The sequence below is a fragment of the Hemiscyllium ocellatum genome, chromosome 7, assembly GCF_020745735.1.
Source record: "Hemiscyllium ocellatum isolate sHemOce1 chromosome 7, sHemOce1.pat.X.cur, whole genome shotgun sequence".
Lineage (NCBI taxonomy): Eukaryota > Metazoa > Chordata > Chondrichthyes > Orectolobiformes > Hemiscylliidae > Hemiscyllium > Hemiscyllium ocellatum.
In genome coordinates, this window is record NC_083407.1 from 96,617,469 (window position 1) to 96,639,277 (window position 21,809).

The 21,809-nt window shown below is 41.4% G+C and overlaps 1 protein-coding gene and 1 non-coding gene across 3 annotated transcripts in view; one reads left to right on the plus strand and one right to left on the minus strand.

Moving 5' to 3' along the window:
* The window catches only part of traf3ip1 (TNF receptor-associated factor 3 interacting protein 1), a 179,013-nt gene that overhangs the window by 57,263 nt on the left and 99,941 nt on the right, over positions 1–21,809 (minus strand). For both annotated transcript variants that reach the window (XM_060827533.1, XM_060827534.1), the window contains 2 exons: positions 14,060–14,143; positions 12,596–12,731 (listed from right to left, as the gene is read on the minus strand). In XM_060827533.1, coding sequence (XP_060683516.1) covers positions 12,596–12,731; positions 14,060–14,143 — 220 coding nt within the window. The remainder of the gene's footprint in view (positions 1–12,595; positions 12,732–14,059; positions 14,144–21,809) is intronic.
* Positions 18,396–18,469, plus strand: trnai-aau (transfer RNA isoleucine (anticodon AAU)). The gene has a single exon. It is a non-coding gene; the product is annotated as a tRNA-Ile (tRNA).

A 21,809-nucleotide genomic window follows, 5' to 3' on the forward strand; every position in this document is an offset into this window, starting at 1 on the left:
CACCCAGAGGAAACCCACGCAGACACGGGGAGAATGTGCAAACTCCACACAGTCAGTCGCCTGAGGTGGAAATTGAGGTGGGTCTCTGGTGCTGTGAGGCAGCAGTGCTAACCACTGTGCCACCGTGCCGCCCAATTTATTAAGCAATTTCAGCCACATCTTCACTTTTGATAAAGCACTACCTTGTACTTTTCTGCTAAAACTGTTTGCTATGCTAGCATCACTTTGGAATGCAAAAATAATCCTTGCTGTTTTTTCTGCTGTACTCAACCTTCCTTATACTCTCTCCCACCTCCTTCACTCTCACCTCCATGACGTACAAGCCGATCGATAATGGATTTCTTTAACACTAAAATTGTAATTATCAATTCAGTTGCTTTTACCAGTTACTTTGCATCTCCTAGCCAACCAAGTAAAATTTCCTTTAAAATTTCCCTGCCTTAACCCTGACTTTGTACCATCCAGTTTCTCTCCTACTTCCCCTCATAGCTGCTTCAAGCTCTTGTTGTTCACGATGTCCATCTCCTGCTTCATCAATTCTAATTCCACTAAACTGCCGACCACTCAACCTCCATTCCTGGCTTCAGGGTCAGGTGGTTTGTTAAAAGTTCCCACTCCTCAGTTACTATCCCTTCTCTTTGAAATCTTCAAGTCATCAATGCCCCTTCAAAAATAAAAGTTGTGAACCTTGTCTTGGAAAACAAAATGCTGTTTCTAACATTTCTCTTGAACATGCTGTTACCTGCCAAATCCATGCATATCTTTACTGTAGCTCCATGATTGAGCCCTCCAAACAGATTTCCAGCCACAGCAAGTACTGAAATAGTTATCAAATTCATGTGATTGTGGCTATGGTAAAATATTCAAATACAACCAATAGTGTGAAAAAAGAAAAACTGTGGCAGATGTGTTAAGTGTCAGCAATGCTTATCCAAATATTTGCTGGCTGTACTTTATCTCACATGAAGTCTCATTAACATATCAATGTTTGCTAATCTGTATTGCTTTAGAACCAACTACATAATTTTAAAATTTTCATCCTTGTTTTCAAATCCATCAATGACTTTGCTACTCATTCCCTTGCTCCCTAATCTTTTCCAGCTCTACAACTCCAATTTAGAATACTGTCTGAGAAAGAATCTGCATTTCTCCAATTCTGGTCTCTTTCCTATCTCCAATTTTCATTGCTCCATCATTGTCTTCAGCCACCAAGACCCAAAGCTCCAGATTTACTTCCTAAAGCTCTAGTCATCTGCTCTAGTATCACCTTACTTGGATCAGTATTAAATTTTATAAATGAGGAGGACTGCCATTAATATAATACTTTTCACAACCACTCGAAGTGTCAAAATACTTTAAAGCCAATTAAGTACTTTTTAATGACCAGCTTTTATGTTGCTGTTGGCCAAGAAACTGAGGTAATTTCTCGAGTCTTCTTTAAAATAGATCTCGGATCTTTTACATTTACTCAAAAAGGCAAGTGGGTTCTTGCCTGAAAATAACAACTGCAAAGTTGTACTTAGAACAGTGTAGTGCTCTCTCAGTACTACACTAAGGGAAGAGGGTTTGCAGACTTATGTTGCTTGTCTCCTCCCATAACCCACCTCCAGTCTGGTTATTAATATCAGTCTCAAACTGACTAACATTAATGTCACTGCGGAACAGCCTTTATATGTGTGAACTGACAGTGGAGGAAGATCGAAATCCTTAAGTGGTCATTGATTAGCTACTTATGGACTACAACAGTCTTAATGGCAGAAGTGTTTGTCAGCCCTGTACCCACAGCCTATACTATCAGACCAGATGGGGCGGGGGGTGGACAGCAAGGCAATGTATCATAACTTACATGTTCCTTCACTCCCACTACAGTATGCCTAAAATTTAGCCACAAGTGTTGGACTTAAATCCAGAAAGTTGTGATTCAGAATGTGCTGCAAAGAGCAGCATGGCTAGCACCTTCCTTTATAACCCTTGCTTGAAATGACTTAGAAGAATACGTGAATGCTACGTGTTCTAAACATATAATTTTAGTACAGGAAATGTATAATTAACCTTTAGTATACTCCAATATTTCAACAAAGGCAAAGAAAAATAGTTATTGGGTTTGGAAGCTGTATCAAATTACTTTGCCAGATTATTAATATGTATCACGAGACTGTCACTTGTAAATGCTTCATAAGTTTTAAGACCTGTCAGAAAAAAATCAGATACTTAAGTAAAAACCCTTAAGAATCTGTTGAGTCTGTAGCCTGATATCCAGAATTTGCAAGCCATTTTACTTTTGAAATAAATGTGAGGGAAAGACAAGCTGCTTAAAAATCTAATGAAACAAGTATAAGCTTTCAAGTCTGTAAAAGACCACATATTTCATTTTCTGGGACTGTGAACTGAAATGGAAGTTGGACTGCTTTAATCAAAATAAAAGCAAAGTTTTGGAATTTGAAAATCTCATTTTGTATGTTGTTGAGCTGTGCAATACAACATTGGCTTTCGGGAGCAAAAAGAAGAAAAAGTTGAGACTGAACGGTACCAAAAATTTTTCAGGTTAAGGAAATTCAGCTGGCATAAAGCCGATTGGTTGTGTTTTAAAAAAGACGAAGTGCCAAGAAGCAGAGTGAAAACATTGAAAACCTACAAATAGCATGTGCACACACATTTGCACAAGTTTGCTCGTGCATGTCAGAGTTGGGTAACAGAAAACCTCGAAAGCTTAAGGAAGAAAGAAATCATACTTGAAAAGAACTAAGTTCAACTGATCAACTATCAAAGTGAAGGACATGCATCACGATATGGGCAATTGGATTGTCATTGCAAATTCAAAAGAACAGAAAAATAAATTACATTCTGTCTTGTGGTCTTGTCTTTTGATCTCTGGATTCTTATTTTACACAACCTATAGTTGTTATTCAGCCACGTTATGGATTAAACCATTTGTCTTTCATCAGTCTTAATTGTGATTCAGTATGTTTGGGATTTTGAAGGAGTACAGTTTTTAAAAATGTCTTTTACGGATCTTGTGGAAGTTAAGTGTTATCGCTTTTGGTGGTCTCATTAGAATTTTTACTCTCTTGCATATTTTGTCACAACTTGTGGGAAAGTGGGACTTCATAATCGGTGCACTATTTCCTGGAAGTTCTTTATCTGCAACATTATATAGAATGAAATAACAGGTTTGATGTTGGAAACAAATCTAGCTTAAAGACAATAACCTTGGTAATTACTCAAATCATGGAAACATTTAGGCAACCAGGGCATCAATGGACAGGCCTCAGACTTCCTAAAGTTTAATGTTTGTTCCAAAAGCCAAGTTCAGCAAGTAAATAAATGAATATTATATTTGAATTCCTATATACAAGGAGAAGCCTGACAGTTGAGAATATCAGGAATATAGTTCCATATGAGGATGTGACACATGAAGGTTTGACATTGACATTTTGTGCACATGGATTGATATCCAAATTGAAATTTGGTAATCAACTTCTAATGCCAAGGTTTGTGAAGCCATTAACAATTCCTGTTATGGCACTGGAGTCAGAATGCTACAAAGGACTTACAGCTCAGAAAATCAATTCAACAGTGAATTGTGAAAAGATCCCTCACAGTTGACAATTTGCACAGCTTTGGAATGAATTAACCCTAATAGTAAATATTGATCAACTGGCACTAAAGCCTAAGTAACAATAAAGAAAAGGTAATTGGCTATGACTAAGATGTTCAAGATGGGATTTCCATAGCCTTTGGTGAGGTTGGCAGTAGCACACTCAAACATCGTTATTAAGATCTGACTTTCATTATCTTCCTCAGAGCAAGCATGATGTGTGATCTTGTGTCCCATTCAAATGGAAAGCAAGTTCACATAGACAGGTGGAGGAAGTGAGCCAATAGGATCAATTTAGAATTAGCTAACCCATTAGTTTGTGGAATCTGTCAGAGGAACATGAAATTTGGATCCTTGACTTGTACCCCAGAGAATCTTATGATAGAGATGTCATAGCAGGGTCCTACATGGCTTTAATTGTTTAAATCTCCCCATCTACAAAATAGTGATCATGTTGTTTCAGTTTTCTGCATTTTGATTGTGAAATGAACTAGAAGGAAAAAACAGTTTTAAAAACCAAGGACTGCTGAATGATTACTGTATCTTTGGATAGCATGTAACCCGACACTTATTATATCATTTACTGTATACAGCTGCTTGTTCAAGCAATAGCTGAAATGTAGTTTGCAGACAAGCTGGAACCAAGGAGAATACACAAATGGAGATTCAGGCACCAACAAGTAACTGATTAGTCTGTGGACCAGTTATTGATTCTTGTTTGTCAGATAGCTGATCAGTTTGAAGTTATGAGTAAAATTGGGAAAAGCTATTAGATCCCCACCAGCTCAGGAGTGTTTTGCTCTCTGCAATAAAACCCACTTTAAGCCTGAAGAAAACAAGTTTATCTTTCCTCCAGCAGTTGCCATAAGCTGCAATTCTTGCAAAGCTTGCAAACCAGTGCAAGAATCCAGAGAAAGAAGACTGAGAAGCAGCATTCTGATCAGCACAAGAACCATGTCAGCAGATCCCATGAAGAGAGACCACTGAACTGCTTTCCCAGTTTTCCCTCCATCCATAATTATGCTTTTTTCCTGTTTGCATCTGTGGGTAAGATGGGGGAGTTTTTAAGGGGATAAGCGCTTAAGTGGCAGACTTTTATGCTGATAATTCATAATTACTTACCTACAGCTACAGTCTATCTACTTTTAATAGTTATTCTTGACAAGTACAAGAACCTGGTTTGTGCTTTCTGTCAATGTGGGTCTGAAAAATAAGTAAACTGGGGAATTTTGTGGATTTTTAAAAATCTTTAACTTTGCGACAACTCTGGGAACAGTGGTGCTTGATATCTACCATGACACCCCAGCAAGGTGTCAGAAAAAAACATTGTTGTGCTTCAGCATACCTACCTAGCACATGTAGGGTGTAGGGTATAGGGTATAAGGGCTTATGAAGGGCTTATGCCCAAAACGTCGAATTTCCTGTACCTTGGATGCTGCCTGACCTGCTGCGCTTTTCCAGCAACACATTTTCAGCTATAGTTTCTCTTTACTTTGTCTCAACACACGATAACCAAAATCTAAACAACATACAGCTGGAACAGAGCACACCAACATGACCAGCAAGGCTATAAACAATATGGAAAGACAAGATGAGAGTTCAGTCAAACTAGCAGGGATATAGACAGTACACAGAAGGAAAGCAAGAGTTCAGTCAGACCAACACAAACCATTGGGCTCAGCGGGACAGTGACCAGTGCAGAAGAAGATGAGATTTTAGTTGCAACAGCATAAACTAGCGCAGATACACTACCAAGAGGAAGACAAGAATCCCGAGACCTGTGACCAACTGCTGCTTGTAATTAGTAACAGCTCCCAATCAAAAAGATAATAAAAGAGATGTAATGTCACAGTGAAGCAGATAGCTGACTTTGTATTTCAGCTCAGGGGTTGCATTTCAATAACTGGCAGATTAAAATTTAGAAAAAAAATGCTCAGTCTAAGTAATAAAGAACAATGAGCAGAAGTTAGGCTTATACTACTTGCGAATTATGTTGAGTCTAATATTTATCACTATAATAAGATTTAGTTAAGAGTTGTCAAATATTTTAGTGCTGACAAGGTTTTTTTTTAATCAGTAGGAAAGGGTCAACTAATAAATAAAGCAACGGCAGAGTGCACATCTGGTGCTATGTGAGAGCTAAAAGGACACTTCCACTTCCTGGGTAACCATTTGTGCAGGAAGTGTTATCAGTAGCAGCAGCCCAGAGCTCCACACTCTGGAACTTTATCAGCCACTAGCATCATTGTGGTGTATCTGGTTAGAATGAAAGCTAGGTTGGTAGCATGTTTATAGGTGTAGTTACACACAGCTATTCACAGACTAGTCAGGGAGAGGGGGAATGGATAACCAGCAAACAGCTTAAAAAAAAAGTGGTCCCCAGAGTGCATTCCAGTCTTCAACCAGTACCAATTTCGAATAGTGAAGACAGTGATAGTTCACCTATGAAGTGTTGTCACAAACAAGTCCATGGCACCATTAGAGTTCAGCTGTAAAAAGACAAAACAAGGAAGACCAGAAGAGCTGTAGTCATTGTTAGTGTCTCTGATTGGTTGCATTGTTAGTATCCCTGAATCTGTGTGAGGAGGGGGGGTTACTGAGGGCGAACAATAGTAGTAATGGTCCATATTGGAACCAAAACCATCAGTAGAGAAAGGAATGTGATCCTGAATTCAGAGTTTAGGAGCTAGGTAGACAATCAGGACTTCAAAAATAGTCATCTTTTGATTAGTCTCAGTGTCATCAGCAAATACAGAAATGAGGACAAAACAGATGAATGAGTAGCTGGAAAATCAATGCAGAGAGAAGGGATTTAGATTCTTAGGACAGCTCTTGGGTAGACAGAACCAAACAATTCAACAGCTTGTACTTGAACAGAGCTAAAACAGAGTTCCTTGTTGGTCATTTTGTTGGTACTATTGAGGACAATTTGAACTAATACAGCAGGGTGGGAGAGATGGATAGCACTGGAATAGAGAATAGATAAAGTAATAGTTGGAGTCAGAGTAAGGGAGAAAGGAGCAAAGTTACAAAAATACATGCAGAGTAATCCCAGTTCAGACTTAGTAACTTTCTCCCTTACTCTGACCCTTTCTATTAATAAAACCTATAGATTACAGAGAATAGTAAGTTTATGAAGAATAACATTTTCAGTCAGCGAATAGTTAGGAAATAGAACTGCCTGGAAGTGTGGTGGAGGCAAGTTCAACTGATATATATTAATGATCTAGGCCTTGGTATAGAGCACAAATCCAAAATTGGCGAATGAATCAAAACTCAGAAGCATGGTAAACTAGGAGGAGGATAGTTTAGAACTACAAAAGGACACAGAGGTAAAAACAATGACTGCAGATGCTGAAAACCAGATTCTGGATCAGTGGTGCTGGAAAAGCACAGCAGTTCAGGCAGCATTCAAAGTGCAGCGAAATCAACGTTTCGGGCAAAAGCCCTTCATCAGGAATAAAGGCAGTGAGCCTGAAGTGTGGAGAGATAAGCTAGAGGAGGGTGGGGGTGGGGAGAAAGTAGCATACAGTACAATGGGTGAGTGGGGGAGGGGATGAAGGTGATAGGTCAGGGGGGAGAGGGTGGAGTGGATGGGTGGAAAAGGAGCTAGACAGGTCGGACAAGTCCGGACAAGTCATGGGGACAGTGCTGAGCTGGAAGTTTGAACTCGGGTGACGTGGGGGAAGGGGAAATGAGGAAACTGTTGAAGTCCACATTGATGCCCTGGGGATGAAGTGTTCCGAAGTGGAAGATGAGGCGTTCTTTCTCCAGGCGTCTGATGGTGAGGGAGCGGCGGTGGAGGCCCAGGACCTCCATGTCCTCGGCAGAGTGGGAGGGGGAGTTGAAATGTTGGGCCACGGGGCAGTGTGGTTGATTGGTACGGGTGTCTCGGAGATGTTCCCTAAAGCGCTCTGCCAGGAGATGCCCAGTCTCCCCAATGTAGAGAAAACCGCATCGGGAGCAACGGATACAATAAATGATATTAGTGGATGTGCAGGTAAAACTTTGATGGATGTGGAAGGTTCCATTAGGGCCTTGGATAGAGATGAGGGAGGAGGTGTGGGCACAGGTTTTACAGTTCCTGCAGTGGCATGGGAAAGTGCCAGGATGGGAGGGTGGGTTGTAGGGGGGCGTGAACCTGACCAGGTAGTCACGGAGGGAACGGTCTTTGCGGAAGGTGGAAAGGGGTGAGGAGGGAAATATATCCCTGGTGGTGGGGTCTTTTTGGAGGTGGTGGAAATGTCGGCGGATGATTTGGCTTATGCGAAGGTCTGTAGGGTGGAAAGTGAGCACCAGGGGCGTTCTGTCCTTGTTACGGTTGGAGGGGTGGGGTCTGAGGGCGGAGGTGTGGGATGTGGAAGAGATGCGTTGGAGGGCATCTTTAACCATGTGGGAAGGGAAATTGCGGTCTCTAAAGGAGGTGGACATCTGGTGTGTTCTATGGTGGAACTGGTCCTCCTGGGAGCAGATTTGGCGGAGGCAGAGGAATTGGGAATACGGGATGGCATTTTTGCAAGAGGTATGGTGGGAAGAGATGTAATCCAGGTAGCTGTGGGAGTCGGTGGGTTTGTAAAAAATGTCAGTGTCAAGTCGGTCGTCATTAATGGAAATGGAGAAGTCCAGGAAGGGGAGGGAGGTGTCAGAGATGGTCCAGGTAAATTTAACGTCAGGGTGGAATGTGTTGGTGAAGTTGATGAATTGCTCAACCTCCTCGCGGGAGCACGAGGTGGCGCCAATGCAATCATCAATGTAGCGGAGGAAGAGGTGGGGAGTGGTACCAGTGTAATTAAGGAAGATCAACTGTTTTACGTAGTCAACAAAGCGACAGGCATAGCTGGGGCCCATACGTGTGCACATGGCTACTCCTTTGGTCTGGAGGAAGTGGAAGGATTCAAAGGAGAAATTGTTAATGGTGAGGACCAGTTCGGCCAAACGAATGAGAGTGTCGGTGGAAGGGTACTGATGGGGACGTCTGGAGAGGAAAAAACGGAGGGTGTAGAGGGATTGGATATCCATGGTGAAGATGAGACGTTGGGGGCCAGGGAAATGGAAGTCTTGGAGGAGGTGGAGGACGTGGGTGGTTAGCAGACTGGGTACACAGATGTCAGATGAAGTTCAACGCTGAGAAATGAAAGGTGATACATTTTAATGGAAGGTATATGAGAGATAGCATGGTGGCACAGTGGTTAGCACTGCTGCCTCTCAGCACCAGAGACCCGGGTTCAAATCACGCCTCAGGCAACTGTCTGTGTGGAGTTTGCATTCTCTCCTTGTCCGAGTGCTCCGGTTTCCTCCCACAGTCTAAAGATGTGCAGGTTATGTGAATTAGCCATGCTAAATTGCCCGTAGTGTTAGGTGTAGGGGTGTGGACTTGTTGAGTTGAAGGGCCCGTTTCCACACTGCAAGTAATCTAATCCACAATGGATAATATTCTAAATGGGATACAAGATGAAGGATCCAGTTGTATATGTACACAATTAATTAAAGATTGTTGGGATAAGTTTGGAAAGCTGTAAAAAAAAATCCTGGGCTTTTTAATAAGGGCATAGTGTATAAAAGCAAGGCGGTTAGGTTGAACTTGTCTAACACACCAATCCGATCTCAACTAGAGTATGGCAACTACTTACGCCCTGGTTTGCCTTACGAAAATGCAACACCACACATTTAAACTTCATCTGCCCTTCCTCAGCCCATTACCCCATCTTATCAAGATCCTGTTGTACTGACGTAATCTTCTTCACTGTCCACTACATCACCTATTTTAGTGTCATTTGCAAACTTACAAACTGTGCCTCCTATATTTATATCCAAATCATTTATATAAATTATGAAAAGGAGTGGACCCAGCACCACTCCTTGTGGCAGACTGCTGGTCACAGGCCTCCAATCCAAAAGGCAACCCTCTACCACCACCCTCTGTCTCCTACATTTCAAGTCACTTTTGAGTCCAATTGGCTAGCGCCCGCTGGATCCAATGTGATCTAACTTTACTAACCAGTCTACATGTGGAACCTTGTCAAACATTTTGCTTAGGTCCGTATTGCCTTCACCAACCCTCTTCAAAAAACTCAATCAAGTTAGTGAGACACGTTCCCATGCATAAAGCTATGTTAATGATCCCTGATCAGTCCTTGCCTTTCCAAAAGCATGTTAATTTTGTACCTCAGAATGTGCACCAACAATTTATCCATTACTGACGTAAGGCACACTGCTATATAGTTCCCTGGCTTTCCTTACAGTCTTTCTTAAATAATAGCACTACATCAGAAAAATCCCCATTCTTCCAGCACCTCACCTATGGCTATTGATGATACAAATATTACAGAAAGGGGCCCAAGCAATCTCTTCCCACCAAGTTCTGGGAAACATCTGATCAGGGCATGGGGATTTGTCTACCATAATGCATTTTAAGACATCCAGCACTCCCTCTTCAGTAATATGAACTCTTTCCAAGACATCACTATATATTTCCCAAGTTCCCTAGCTTCCATGTCCTTCTCCCCAGTAAATACTACCGCGAAATATTTATTTAGTATCCGACCCATCTCATATGGTTCCACACATAGACGGCCACGTTGACCTTTAAGGTCTTGTTCTCTCCCTGGTTACTCTTCTGCCCTTAATAAACTTTTTAAGAAGATTTGTAGCTCGCTTACTTACATACTGAATTAATCTTTTTAAAATTCTTAACTCTATTTGCCAAAGCTATCCCCCTTTTTACTCTCCTGATTTCCCTCAAGTATACACCTCTAGGGATTCTCTCGATCCCAGCTATCTATTCCTGACATAGGCTTCCTTCTTATTCTTGATCGAAACCTCAATTTCTCTAGTCATCCAGCATTCCCTAAATCTAACCGTCTTGCCCTTCACACTAACAAGAATATACTAATCTCTGAACATTCGTCATTTCATTTTTACTCGCATATAGTCTCCCCTCAACTTTTGGAAGTAAATTCCTGTGTAGTACTGTAAAAATTGGCCTTGTTCCAATTTAGAATGTTTTGATCAGTTCTATTCTTGTCCATAACGATTTTAAATATGATCACTTGCCCCAAAATGCTTACCCACTGATACGTTAGTCACTTGCCCTACCTTATTTCCCAACAGAAAGTTATGTATTACTCCTTCTCTAGTAGGTACTAAAATAAAGTTTCCTTCTACATATTTGAATTTCCTTTCCAAGCCCTTAACACCAAGACAGTTTGGGTCTATGTTTGGAAATTTAAAATCCCTTACGATTACAACCTTATTATTCTAACAGGTACCTGAGATCTCCTTACATATTTGCTTCTCAATTTCCTGTTGACTATTGGATGGCCTACAATACAATCCTAACAAGGTGATCATCCCTTCTTATTTCTCAGTTCCACCCAAATATCTTCCTTGGATGTACTCCAAAAAATATCCTCTGTCAGTACAACCATAGTGTGATCCCTAACCAAAAATGCCAATCCCACCACCTCTTCCCCCCACCACCCCCCCCCCCCAAACTCCTCTCGTTTCCCTTTCTATCCCTCTTGCAGGATCTATACCCGGAATATTAAACTGCCAGTCCTATTCAGAGTCACGTTTCTATAATAGCTGCAATAGCCCACTCCCATGTTCCCAACCATGCCCTCAATTTCATCTGCCTTACCTGTACTGCAGTAAATGAGGTTTAATTTATCAGTCTGACCTTGTTCTCCACCAAGGTCACCAGGACTAAATCAGATATTACTACCCTTGAAGACCTACATTTTAAACTAGTTTCCTACATTCTCTGTGCAGAACTTCATCCCTTTCCCTGCTATATCATTGATATCAATATGCACTACAATGTTCTGCTGGTTACTCTCCCGTTTTGGACTATGCTGCACCCTCTGAGACATCATTGCCTCCCTGATGCCAGGGTCAAGATCATCCTAATGTTTCGCTGACTGCCACAGGACATTTGTTTGTGCTCCAGAGTCCCCTATTATAATTGATGGCTTGGAACCTGACATACTCCTCATTACAATAAAGCCAGTCACGGAGCCAGAAACCAGAGAGGCCATGCCCCCTACAGCATCCAAAACAGCATAACTGTTTGGGATGGGGATAACCACAGAAGACTCCTGCACTACCTGATTAACTCTTCCCCTATTCCTAGCAGTCAACCATCTACTTGACTATATCGGTGATGTCTCCACCTTCCATATCTGCCATCCATCACACTCATTTGCCTTTGTAAACTCTTCATTGTCTCTAACTTGCATTCCAACCTATCCATGTGGTCCAAGAGGATTTGAAACCAAACACTTCCTGCAGACAGAATGTTCAAATTTTTCCTGATCTCCCACATCGGACAGGAAGAGCACATTGTCCTACTAAAAGCCATTTCTGTCCCTTTAACAATCTACAGAACCAGAAATTAACTAAAAGCAAACACAACATACATTGCTAAAAAAAACAGCATTAGCAGTCTTACTGCTTGAAAACACTGCTCTGGGAATAACCAAATAACAATTAAAAGTCAATCAAGAGCTAGATCTCAATACAAACATAATTTAAAAAACTCTCACTTTACTATTACAGATTTACAAAAAAAGACATCAAGATTTAGAAGTTTTATAAATCTGAAAATCAAACACTTAGCAGATTAGGCTCAAGAATCACTGATACATCTGTCAGTGCACATGAAGCTGGATATTAGCCCTCCCACATCAGCTACCTCTTGTTATTTCAGTAAAACCAGATCTCCAGAGCCCTTATGCAATTTCTCATTCTGACAGTTGTGAAACTACACTTGTTCGCTGCTTCATTAAAAAGTTGATCTCTGAGCCTTATGCAATTCTTCAGTGACTGACCTATTCACATGATCACTGTCCCGAAACTCACTCTCTTTCCTCCCTTTTAAAATATTTTTGTTTTTGATTTTATTTTCAAAAGTTCCAAACACAACGTAAAACGTATAAAAACAGCAATTACTGCCCCAAGGAAGTGAGTAAATTCAGTGAAAAAAAATTCTTGACTTACAGGTTCCGGCTCAGGCATATCTGGCAGCTGTGAGACTGCTTCTTCCACCACAAACTGTTCATCATCATCCTCTTCCTCTTCAACATTCTTTCCTTTATCCACTATTAAGTTAGTGACAGGTTTTGCACTACCAATTCTGGAAAAGCACAATAAAACCAGTAAAAAAAAACACATCTTAAAATGGAATTTAAGTTATGTGGGACATATTAGATACTAATTACCTATTTCTGTGGTATAAACTTCTGCAATGTTATGACAGCTGTCAAGACAATACATCGTTAATTTTTTCTCTAAAATGTGCAGCAATACAAAGTATCTTGAAACTTCTGTAACTCACACCTTTAATATACTCTCCCTGTCTATCAGAGCCAAGAAGTGTGGCGCTAGAAAAGCATAGCATATCCGACAGCATCCAAGGAGCAGGAGAATCAACATTTTGGGCATAAGCCCTTCATCAAGTCTCCTGCTCCTTCGATGATGCCTGACCTGCTGTGCTTTTCCAGTGCCACACTTTTCGACTCTAATTTCCAGCATCTGCCATCCTCACTTCTTCCTTTTCCTGTTTATCATTCAATTAAATCATGAATGCCCCCCAAAACCTATTCCTTTTTCTGACAAATTATGTAATAAAAATGTATTACTCTTTTGTGAAAGAATTTGTTACTCTTAGTAATTGCTATAAACTTAATTTTTTTACTAATTTAAATTTGAGCAAACAGATTCCTTTTGCCTTGCTTCCATTAAGATAATATTCCTGGTTTACCTCCTATCTGTCAATAACTCTACATACCTGATGATTTTTCTTGATTAGAATTCTTTTCACCTTTAGACTGGGCTTTTTCTCCATCATGTTTGGGATTAAAAGGGCTTATAAACTACATAACTATCATCACAAAATATCTTACTGCTATTTCAACAACATCACTCTTAAATCTAATTCCAACAACTTTCAAATGAATTTATGTCATATTTCTCATACTCAAAGTATGCTTTAATTTTGGCTGTGCCCAAGAGAAATTAATTACAATCTAACAATAAGCAAACAAAACATTCCCAGCCTTACGTCAGGAGTGTTTTTGCTTTCATAATTTCAGTTGACAAATCTCACTGGTTGGAGCTGTTTATTCATTCAAGGGGCTTAAATAATTGCAATAAACTTAATTTTTTTACCAATTTAAATTTGAGCAATCAGATTCCTTATTCCTTGCTTGCTTCCTATCTGTCCATAACTCAACATACCTTGATGATCTTTCTTGATCATAGAGGAAGCTAGAGTACAATCACATGAATCTTATCATTTAATTATCACCTTGCAATTCACTGATAACATGTATTGTACCAGCAAAAACATCTTCAATTAATGATAGAAGAACCCAATGAATTGCAGGACATTGTCTTTGCTTAATACATAGCAAATTTCCAGGACCTCCACTCGACAACAATAATCATAAAAGAAAAATCTACCTTTCTGAAGGGGAGTCTGGACTTTCCTGCTTCTTTACTCTGGGAGGTGCTGGTCTTGCACTGCCTGGTCGAGGTACTCGCTTGCTGTTCAAGAATACAATATTTTATTTCAATCACATAATAATGAATAAAAGCTTAAAATGCAACAACTGTGACATGAGGGCAAACTGTTCTACAGTGAATTGTTTGGATATGTAATACACTGCCTGAGAATTTTGTGAAGGCAGATTCAACCAAGGCATCAAACGAGAATTGAATAATTATCTTTAAAAAAAAAGGAATTACAGAGCTATGGAGAAGATGTGGAGGGGACAGTCAAGGTGAACAGGGCTGTACAGAGCCCTGGTGAGACCACACCTGGAGTATTGTGTGCAGTTCTGGTCTCCAAATTTGAGGAAAGACATTCTGGCTATTGAGGGAAAGCAGCGTAGGTTATGAGGTCAATTCCTGGAATGGCAGGACTACCTTACGCTGAAAGACCCAAAGGACTAGGCTTGTATACCCTTGAGTTTAGAAGACTGAGAGGGGATACGATTGAGACATATAAGATTAGTAAAGGATTGGACACTCTGGAGGCAGGAAACATGTTTCCGCTGATGGGTGAGTGCCGAACCAGAGGACACAGCTTAAAAATATGGGTTAGACCATTTAGGACAGAGATGTGGAGAAACTTCTTCAATCAGAGAGTGGTGGCTGTGTGGAATGCTCTGCCCCAGAGGGCAGTGGAGGCCCAGTCTCTGGATTCATTTAAGAAAGAGTTGGATAGAGCTCACAAGGATAGTGGAATCAAGGGTTATGGAGATAAGGCAGGAACAGGATACTGATTAAGGATGATCATCCATGATCATATTGAATGGTGGTGTAGGCTCGAAGGGCAGAATGGCCTACTCTTGCACCTATTGTTTATTATCTATTGTCATAAACTGTTCTCACAGGCAGTCAGCATGGACATGTCAGGCCATATGGCATCCTTCTATGCTAAAATCATCATATTTCATTCAGTTTGAAATTAACTTTCATCATGACCAAAATCTTAATTATCGACAAATGAATCTCAAGCCAAAACCCAGAAAAGCAGCAACTATGTTTAATGTTGAAACGTTCAAGCACTATCCAGTTCAAACATCTCTGAACAGGTTGATTCCAAAATATTTACCATGAAGAGACCTTCTATCGCAATAGTACGTAAAATTAGTAGATAGCGTACAGGAGGAGCAGATAGTGATGGGGACTGTCAGAGAAAACGGCAGAATATAGATAGATTGGAGAGCTGGGCAGAAAAATGGCAGCTGGCGTTCAATCCGAACAAATGCAAGGTGATGCCTTTTGGAAGATCCAATTCAAGAGAGAACTATACAGTAAATGGAAAGTCCTGGGTAAAATTGATGTATGGAGAGATCCATTGTTCTCTGAAGGTGGCAACATAGGTCAATAGAGTGGTCAAGAAGGCATATGGCATGCTTTCCTTCATCGGACTGGGTTTTGAATACAAGAGTTGGCAGGTCATGTTACAGTTGAATAAGACTTTGGTTTGGCTACATTTGGAATACTGCATACAGTTCTGGTCGCCACATTACCAAAAGGATGTGGATGCTTTGGAGAGGGTACAGAGGAGGTTCACCAGGAGAGTGTTGGCTATGAAGAAAAGTTGAGTAGATTAGGATTATTTTCATAAGGAAGACGGAGGTTATGGGGGGGACCTGATTGAGGTCTACAAAATCATGAGAGGTATAGACAGGGTAGATAGCAAGAAACTTTTTCCCAGAATGGAAGACTCAATTACTAAAGGTCAGAGGTTCAAAGTGAGAGGGGAAAGGTTTAGGGGAGATTTGCGTGGTAAGTTATTTATGCAGAAGTTGGTGGATGCCTGGAACGCGGTGCCAGTGGAAGAGGTAGAGGCAGGTACAATAGCTTCATTTAAGATGTATCTAGACAGATACATGAATGGGCAGGGAGCTGAGGGATACAGACCTTTACAAAACAGGCAACAGGTTTAGACAGACAGTCTGGATCAGCATAGGCTTGGAGGGCTGAAGGGACTGTTCCTGTGCAGTAACTTTCTTTGTTCTTTATACTCCACTCTGACCTCTTTCAGTGAAATATATTGAGAGAAAACGTGAACCTGTACATTTGTGCAGCAAGTATAGAAATCTGGTGTATCACTTAAATGGAGATTGCAGAACCCAGGTGGAGGGCTCTTGATGTCCTGGTACATGAATGACATCAGGTTTGCATGTCAATACAAGAAATTAGGAAGGCAAATAGAACATTGTCATTTATTACAAGGGAAGTGGAATTATAAGATACGGAAATGCTTGCCACAATTGTTTAGAGCACTGATAAGGCAACACCTGGTAGCACTAAGTACAATGTTATGATCTTCTTATTTAAGAGTGGGTGGAATTTTAGAGAAGGCTAATTCAACTGATACCTGGCATGAGGTAGTTATCTTTGGGGAGAAGGGTTAGATATGTAAGTCTGTACACGTTGGAGTTAACAAAAATGAGAGGTGATTTTATTGAAATATACAAGCTCCCGATGGGGCTTGATAAGGTGGATGCTGAAAGGATCTTTCCCCTTTTGGGTAAGTGGCTTCATTAAATACTTTTAAATTAAAAGACATTTAGTTTCTTTACTAATAATAGAACCAATGTTTTTAGGGAGAAACACAGAAATCAGGTGCAGGCGCAGACCATTCAGCCTGCACCACCAAACAATACAATGATGGCTGACCATGCAATCCCAGTATCTCATTCCCACCCTCTCCCTATAACCCTTGATCCCTTTTGCTGCAAGGCCATATCCGGCTCCCTCTTGAATCTATGAAATGGCCCCAACAGCTTCCCGCAGGAAAGAATTCCACAGGTTCACAACACTGAGTGAAGAAATTCTTCCTTACCTCAGTCCTGAGTGGCTTACCCTTATTCTTAGATTGTGACTCCTAGATCTGGACTTGCCCAACATTGGGAACATTATTTCCACATCTAGCCTGTCCAGTTCCAGCAGAATTTTATGTTTCTATGAGATCCCACCTCATTCTTCTAAATTCCAGCAAATACAAGCCCAATCGCTCCAGTCTTTCTTCATGTTAGTCCTGCCATCCCAGAAATCAATCTGGTTAACCTTTGCTGGACTCCCTCAATAGCAAGCATGTCCTTCCTCAGACTAGGAGACCAGAACTGCACACAATTCCCAAGGTGTGGCCTCACCAAGGTCCTGTATAACTGCAGCAAGATATCCTACTCCAAAACTCAAATCCTCTTGCATTGAAGGAGTACATGCCATCAGACACGCAGGTTTCATTCCACCTCACCTTTTCCTATACTGCCACCATTCAGATAATAATCTGCATTCCTGTTTTTGTGACCGAAATGGATAACCTTACATCAATCCACATTATATTGCATTTGTCAAGTATTTGCCCACTCAGCCACAGTCTGTCCTAATTACCCTGCAACCTCTTAGAGTCGTTCTCACAGCACACACTGCCACCCAGCTTAGTGTCATCTGCAAATTTGGAGATATAGCATTCAATTCCTTCATTCAAATCTTTAATGTATATGGTGAACACCTGAGGTCCCAGCACTGAACCCTGCGGCACCCCAGACATCACTGCCTGCCACTCTGAAAAGGACCTGTTTATTCCAACTCTCCGCTTTCTATCTACCAACCATTTCACTATGCAAGTCAATACATTACCTCCGATACCATGAGCTTTAAATTTCCTAACTAAACTCCTGTGTGGAACTTACGAAAGTCTAGATACACAACATCTACTTATTTACCATTGTCTATTCTACTGGTCACATTCTCAAAAAATTGCAGAAAATCTGTCAAGCAAGATTTCCATTTAGTGAATCCATGCCGACTAGGACCAATTCTGTCCACTGCTTTCCAAATATTCAATTATTACATCCTTAAGGACTGTCTCCAGCATTTTCCCCACCATCAATGTCAGGCTAAGTGGCCTATAATTTCCCATTTTCTCTCCCTTATTTTTTAAAGAGGATTTACATTAGCTTCCCTCCAGTCCAATGGAACTCTACAGAATGCTGGAAGATGATCACCAATGCATCTGCTATTTCGAAGGTCACTTCCTTATGTACTCGGGACGGAAATCATCCCACGGATGCTTTTTGGGTTTTAATCCCATCAATTTCCCCAATACCATTTCCTAACTAATAAGGATTTCCATCCGTTCCTCCTTCATGCTTAACTCTCTGAACCTAGCAAGCCTAAAGATTATTTGTCTCCTCCTTAAAGACAGATCCAAGTATTTGTTCGACTGGTCTGCCCTATCTTTGTTGTCCATTATGAATTCACCTGATCCTACGTTGGTCGGTTAGCTCAGCTGGTTAGAGCATGGTGCTAATAACGCCAAGGTCGTGGGTTCAATCCCCACACTGAACATGTCCAGTGCTCGTCTCGTCGGATGCACTGTGTCAAGGTTTGTCGTGGCTTGGGCAGCACGGTGGCACAGTGGTTAGCACTGCTGCCTCACAGCGCCTGAGACCCAGGTTCAATTCCCGACTCAGGTGACTGACTGTGTGGAGTTTGCACGTTCTCCCCGTGTCTGCGTGGGTTTCCTCCGGGTGCTCCGGTTTCCTCCCACAGTCCAAAGATGTGCGGGTCAGGTGAATTGGCCATGCTAAATTGCCCGTAGTGTTAGGTAAGGGGTAAATGTAGGGGTATGGGTGGGTTGCGCTTCGGCGGGTCGGTGTGGACTTGTTGGGCCGAAGGGCCTGTTTCCACACTGTAAGTAATCTAATCTAATCTAATTGTAAGGGACCTACATTTGTCTTCACCAGTCTTTTTCCCTTCACATATCTATAAAAGCTTTTGCAGTCAGTTTTTATGCTTTCCACAAGCATCTGTTTTCCCTTTGTCCTCTTCTGCTGAATTTAAAAGTTTAAAAAATTCTCCTATTCCTCAGCTTTGCTGCTTTTTCTGACCAATTTATGTGCATCCTCTTGGACTTTAACACTGTTCCTGATTTCTCTTGTTAGCCATGGTTGAGTCATCTTCCCTGTTTTACTCTTACACCAGACAGGGGTGCACAGTTGTTGAAGAGAAGATGGAAACATGGAATTAAGGCCATAATCAGATCAACCATGATCTCATAAAATGGCAAAGCAGAGGTGCTGAATGGCCTATGCCTGCTCCTAATTTATACATTCATTAGTCAGGCCACAAACAAACCTTCCATCACAACCTGAAGAAAAGTCAAGGTAAAGACAAGGGTCAATCTGGTCCAGATACTAGAAGGCACAGTGTTTCAGACAGTGATGATGTGTAGTTGTGCAGACCAAAAAGGAGCCACACGCCACTTGTCGATGTGTAACTAAACACAGAAAGGCAATGCATCACTGGTACCTTTGAAAGCAACTTCAACAGCCGGGTTAACCATGATATTGCACATTACTCCCCTACCCATTCATCATAGAACAATATAGCGCAGAACAGGTCCTTCAGCCCTCGATGTTGTGCCAACCTGTAAACTAATCTAAGACCATCACTCTATACTATCCCATCATCATCTATATGCTTACCCAAGGACTGTTTAAATGCTCCTAATGTGGCTGAGTTAACTACATTAGCAGGCAGGGCATTCCACATCCTTACCACTCCGAGTAAAGCACCTGCCTGTGACATCTGTCTTAAATCTATCACCCCTCAATTTGCAGCTGTGGCCCCTCGTACAAGCAGATGTCACCATCCTCAGAAAAAGACTCTCATTGTCCATCCTATCTAATCCTCTGATCATCTTGTATGTCTCTAGTAAATCCCCTCTTAGCCTTCTCTCCAATGAGAACAGAGCCAAGTCCCTCAGCCTTTCCTCATAAGAACTTCCCTCCAGAGCAGGCAACATGCTGGCAAATCTCCTCTGCACTTTTTCCAAAGCTTCCACATCCTTCTAAAGCTTCCACATCTGGGGCGAACAGAACTGCACACAATACTCCAAGTGAGGCCGCATGAGCGTTTTGTACAGACACATGACATTACAGCTCCAGAACTCAATCCCTCTACCAATAAAACCTAACATACCGTATGCCTTCTTAAAAGCAATATCAACCTGGGTGGCAACTTTCAGGGATCTATGTACATGGACAACAAGATCCCTCAGCACATCCACACGACCAAGAACCTTTCCACTGGCCCACTATTCTGTCTTCCTGTTATTCTTTCCAAAGTGAATCACCTCACATTTATCTGCATTGAACTCCATTTGCCACCTCTTAGCCCAATTCTGCAGTTTATCCAAGTCTCCCTTCAACCTGAAACATTCTTCTACACTGTCCACTGACTTTAGTATCATCTGCAAACTTACTAACCCATCCACTCATGTCTGCATCCTGGTAGTTTATAAAAATGACAAACAGCAATGGTCCCAAAACAGATCATTGTGACGCACCATTAGTAACCGGAATCCAGGTTTGAATATTTTCCATCAACCACTACTCGTTGCCTTCTGACAGAAAGCCAGTTTCTAACCCAAACTGCTAAATCACCTTCAATCCCATGCCTCCGCTTTTTCTCCAATAGCCTACTATGTGGGACCTTGTCAAAGGCTTTACTGAAGTCCACGTACAGCACGTCAACTGCCCTACTCTCTCTTCCACATGCTTGGTCACCTTCTCAGAAAACCCAATGAGGTTTGTGAGATACGACCTGTCCTTGATGAATCTATATTGACTATTTCCAATCAAATTGTTGCTTGCTAGATGATTATAAATCCTACCTCTTACAATCTTTTGCAAAACTTTTCCTACAGCAGACATAAGGCTCACTGGTCTATAATTACGTGGGTCATCCCTCTTGCCCTTCTTGAACAAGGGCACAACTTGCAATCCTCCACTTCCTCTGGTACTAAAGCTGCAAATCAAGGCCAAAGGCTCGCATCTCCTCCCTACCTTCCCAGAGAATTCTTGGAAAAATCCCAGCCGGCCCAGGGGACTTATCTATCTTCACACCTCCTCCTTACTAAACTCAATCCTTACAAGTTTAATAGCCTGTATCTCAGTCTTCTCTTCTACAATATTCTCCTTTTCCTGTGTGAAAACAGACGAGAAATATTTGTTTAGCACCTCTCCAATCTCCACAGGGTCCACACACAACTTACCACTTCTGTCTTTCACATGCCCTATTCGTACCCTAGTTATCCATTTATTCCTAATATATTAATAGAAAGCTTTAGGGTTCACCTTTATTCTAACCTGCTAAAGACTGCTCATGTACCCTCCTTGCTCTTATTAATTCTCTCTTTAAATTCTTCCTAGATACTCTAACTCTCTATCACCTCAACTGAACCATCTCACTTAAACATCACATAAGCCTCCCTCTTCCGCTTAACAAGAGATACAATTTCTTTAATAAACCATGGTTCCCTTACCTTATCACTTCCTCCTTGCCTGACAGGGACATACCCATCAAAGACACACAATATCTGTTCCATAAACCAGCTCCACATTTCGATTGTCCCCATCCCCTGTATTTTGCTGCCCCATCCTATGCCTCCTAATCTTGCCTAATTACATTATAGTTGCCCTTTCCCCATCTATAACTCTTACCCTGTGGCATGTACCGATCCCTTTCGATCACTAAACTAAACGTAACTGAATTATAGTCACTCTCTCCAAAGTGCTCGCCTATCACTAATCAAACACTTGGCCTGGTTCATTACCAAGTACTAGATCCAGTGTGGCCTCCCTCTTGTTGGCCCGTCGACATACTGTGTCAGGAAACCCTCTTG